Here is a 4285-nt window from a genome sequence, read left to right on the forward strand (position 1 = left end):
GATCAACTTCATTCAATGTCTCTGTATTCAGATTGTGTAAAATTGTACTGTACATGGAAATACAAGAAGACTCATGACTTATTTTATTTATTTATAATTTCATAATACTTTTCTTATATAAGGTTTGCCATTTCTGTTTGGTATCAATGTACAATCAAAGCCATACATATTGGTTACTGAATTTTATGGAATTGGTGGACAGTGTGCTAATAATGATATAGCTGTATATTATGGACTTGCATGCAAAACACTCTCACCTTTGAAACTGTAACTGTTACAATCACTTTCTCCGTCTGTGTCGGATGAAGACGTTGAAGAATCTTTCTTCAAACTTCTCTTCAGCTGGCGAGATTGTTTTAAAGCCATATGTCTACGGAATGTTGTTTCCGAAACGTTTTGTTCGCAGTGGTCGCAAAACACGTAACTGTTCGCCTTATCCATATCGTATTATAACTGCCACGCACTTTGGCCAAATTTATATAAACTTGTATATCAATCACTTCCGCACTTTATAATTATACTAATGAGCGAATTTGCACAATAAGAAGTCTTTCTTATTTCTTGTATATTGTCCGACAGTGTCTCGAAGTGCTTAAATTCAGGTGAAATAAAGGCGCATTATAGCATTACGTTACTCGATAATAACAAACGTATCAGATATCATCATGTTTATTTGTTACCATATAATTGTTGCAATAACAATATATTTAATCCTATTAAATTGCCGTCCTAACGGAATTAAAGTAGGTGTCAGGTTTTGTCTTCATTTAAAATCAAATTAAAGGTGATTAAATGCTATCTCTGCCTTTAATCAACATTTAAACAACTGGTTAAAGTTTATTAAACTATACGCGCACTAATGTCGGCTTTAACCCACTTTAAAATGCTCACTAAATGCAATTAAATCTATCGGTTTCCAAAAGAGATGTTTTATTCAAAATAAATGCGATTAAATGTAACTTTTTCTTTAATCACCTTTAGTCGGCTTATTAAAAGTTATAGATACGCATTTAATACCTTTAGTATTTTTGCTAAAGCTAATTAATGGCACGCTTTTCGTCCTGTGTTGCATGTACGTATAAGCCTGTTATTTCACGTGCTATACTTGTGTCTTAGAGCTCTGGAAAAACGAGGGGAACGTTGAGGAATCAACTTGAAGGATATCTCTCGCATTCGAGGACAAAAATAAGATTCAAATCCAGGAAAGATGTGAGAATTTAAATCCAGTTTTTTTATTACAAGTAAGTGTTCGTATTAAGAAAATGGGAAAATGTTTTAGTCGTTTGAAAGATGAAAAAGCAATGATATTTAAGCGGATCTTTTCTACAGATTCAGTCAAGATCTGACAGCGTACAACCTGATTTGGAATTACAAGGTGAGTCTCGAAGTTAAGGTTAGTTTCCCTTGAAAATATAGGATATGGAAATGTAATGGAGGATTTCCTGTCGCTATGAGTATAACAAGACAAATTCAATAGTCCTGACCTCTTTCTCTAAACTGTTCTCGTAAAAGAGTATGAAACAATTTCTTATGTTTTCAATGTGACAGACGCGAGAGGAACTTCTGGGGCACTCGAATCTGATTTGCACGCATTTGCAATGGAAAAAGATCTGAGTGGAAACTGCGTTGTCTTTTGGAATCACCTTTAGTTTGAAGTCCTGTATGAATGTTTAGCTGATGAACTGAAACAGGTTAGTGATAAGCCTAACTGCTCTAGCTTTTTAACAGTTCTTCATAAAGCGTCCCCCCCTTATTCCTCGATAGGAATCAAACTCAGTAACGTATCTCTGCTATCAGGTGACTATTATTTGAGAGTCTTGTTGGAACAAAACGACGAGGAGACGCCGATAACAAATGTGTGAGTCCACGACATTTATCTATCAGGGTTTGCAAATATTCAAACTACTTTCCATGTGCTTTTCTGTCTGGCTTCCCCCTATTCTCTATATTGCTGCACAGTTCACGCAATGTTATTTGTCCTGCAGAATGTAGTAGAGAAGTATAGAATCATGGATGAAACCATTCAAGATTCGATCGACTTTTCTATTTTGTTTTCAGGCTCGAGTTGTCTAACGATCTGTATCACTGATTCCTATTGACAACTAAACCAACTGTAAAAGCAATGTGCCTTCAGGTGAGGATGTCGTTTAGTGGGAATGTAGCCATGTGTAGCCTTCGAAGAATGAATTAAACAAATTGGAATATTTCATTCACAGGCGATGACTAAAGTTTATGGAAAATATCACGAAGAGATTAGAGCTTTTAATGACATTAAGCTAAGGATCATCTGTTATTGATCCAGTGTTACTGCAGGAGCCTGAACTAAACTAACTTTATTCATACTGTTTCGTATTTTTAGCATTTACATGAAAATGGCATCACTAACAGGGATTGGAAGGTAAGCACGCCCTAATTTATTTATCACTACTGTCTTTATATCCTAAACTTTAACGACCATAATTTAACTTTTTCTTCTTTAGCCAGAAAATGTTTTATTGTGTTCCTCGTATGATGAAACGCTTATAAAGGTTTGTGTCGGTTGTGTATTGAACTTGTGTTACTATAATCTCAATTCCGATTTTTTTCCGTGATTTCAGTTTACGAAAGCAGAGCGCATTCTGCAAACGTTTTAGGTTCAGTTATTTCTCATTGTTACAGATCTCAATGATAACAATTAATTTTTTAGATCAAAAATCCTATATGGAAACACTCTGTGGTACACCAAGTTACCTCGCTACCAAAATGTTAATCCCGTAGCCTGAAGAACGATCCTACAAGAAATCGTGTGACTGCTGGAGCCTGGGAGTTATACTATATGTTTGGTATGCCATATACTTCAGTTTACTCAAATTCACGTAGTGAACACGATTTGTAATGAAGCTGGAGGTAGCTTAACCTCATTTCAAAATTGGAGTACGTCAATGAAAAGTTAACGTGTTTTAGACTTTCCGGATCTTCTTTATTTTCAAAGCAGGCAAATAACCCATTGGAGAAACAAGTCAAAGAAGGGTCGTATAAATTTCCGAACAACCTCTGGAAGAATGTTAGCAGTGAAGCTAAGGATCTTATAACAAAACTGCTTACTGTTGGTCACAGAAAATGCATCACGGTTTCAGAAGCTCTGGAACATCCTTGGATGAAGGTGATGATGAAATTACTAACCGCCTTATAACACCCCGCATTTAATTGATTTTCAAAATCTGCTGACCTTTTTCGTCTGAAGTCCCAGCTTTTTCGAATTGTTAGAATTAGTTTGGTTGAAGTTTAGAACTGATACAGCTATCCAGCATAAATAAAGTCAGTTTAGTTCAGGTTTCCTCCTGTAGTAACACTGCATCAATACGGGATGACCCCTACTGGACCTCCATGAAGGACAATTTAGAACTGACAGAACTATACGGTATAAATAAAATTATTTCAGTTAGGAGAAAAAGCTTTTAAAAGTGTTAGATTGATCCACGATTTAACAAGTTTTTTTGTCTTTTGTAGGATAAAGAAATGATAGAAAAAGCAGAAAAAATGATAAAACCGACCGTGGATGGAAGATCAATGTCTCCGCTATTATAAAAGGTATGTTGAAAACTACGATACTTGTCCCGTTTTTCCGTCCAATGACCTTTATTTTCAACTCGCAATTGCAATGAAACATTACATGTTTGCAAGTTACATCGAAATTTAACCAGCTTTCCGAAACAATCTCAAGGCGCTGTTACACTACGATACTTTCCTTGCAAATTGCAAAACCATTCTACTCCTGAGGCATCTAAAGTTGTCAAATACGAACATCTATTACGATCTGCTAACGTTTCCTTAGTATTTCGAACACTCTTTAAAAATTAACATCTTTCGGAATTATAATTGCATTGCAAGTTGTAAGGAAAATTGCATATTGTATAGTAGCGCCTTCAGTAAAGTTGAAAACTCACCGTTCAATGAAACATTGCATGTCGGCAAGTTAAAAGGCAGAAAATAACTGTCACCGTACATGGTGAAGACTGGCCGACGGTCACGTTCGGCAGACGAGGCTCTGCGAGCAAATAAAATACTCAGTGGCGAAGCCAGCACGACAGTTTAGCAGCATGACTGAAAATGCTTCATGTAAGATCACATCACTAGTTATTCCGATAAATAAAAGAACAGGGGCCGGTTGTTCGAAAGGTGGATAAGTCGCTATCCAACGGATAACTCACTATCCAACGGATAAGTTTTATCCAGCGTGTGATTTGGGTTGCACGAAGCTTGTATAACTTTAACCAGAGGATAAAAATCGCTATCTACCGGATAA

General features: G+C 36.1%; 1 protein-coding gene across 1 annotated transcript; it reads left to right on the forward strand.

Annotated features, from left to right (window-relative positions):
* The first annotated feature begins 2812 nt into the window (after positions 1–2812).
* On the forward strand, positions 2813–3567 carry LOC114543908 (calcium/calmodulin-dependent protein kinase type II delta chain-like). Its single transcript, XM_028562710.1, has 3 exons — positions 2813–2886; positions 2975–3142; positions 3490–3567. Exons 1-3 carry the CDS (start codon positions 2875–2877, stop codon positions 3565–3567), a joined length of 258 nt encoding a protein of 85 aa, XP_028418511.1. The 5' UTR covers positions 2813–2874.
* Positions 3568–4285: the final 718 nt, after the last annotated feature.

This window comes from Dendronephthya gigantea, unplaced genomic scaffold, assembly GCF_004324835.1.
Source record: "Dendronephthya gigantea isolate DGI-Jeju-01 unplaced genomic scaffold, DenGig_1.0 000588F, whole genome shotgun sequence".
NCBI classification, from domain to species: Eukaryota; Metazoa; Cnidaria; class Anthozoa; order Malacalcyonacea; family Nephtheidae; genus Dendronephthya; species Dendronephthya gigantea.

What these genes read in the sequence shown, in the direction of transcription:
- LOC114543908 (XM_028562710.1), top strand. An exon ending in TGGAACATCCTTGGATGAAG is followed by an intron (nt 3,143 to 3,489) that starts GTGATGATGAAA and finishes TGTCTTTTGTAG; the next exon opens with GATAAAGAAATGATAGAAAA.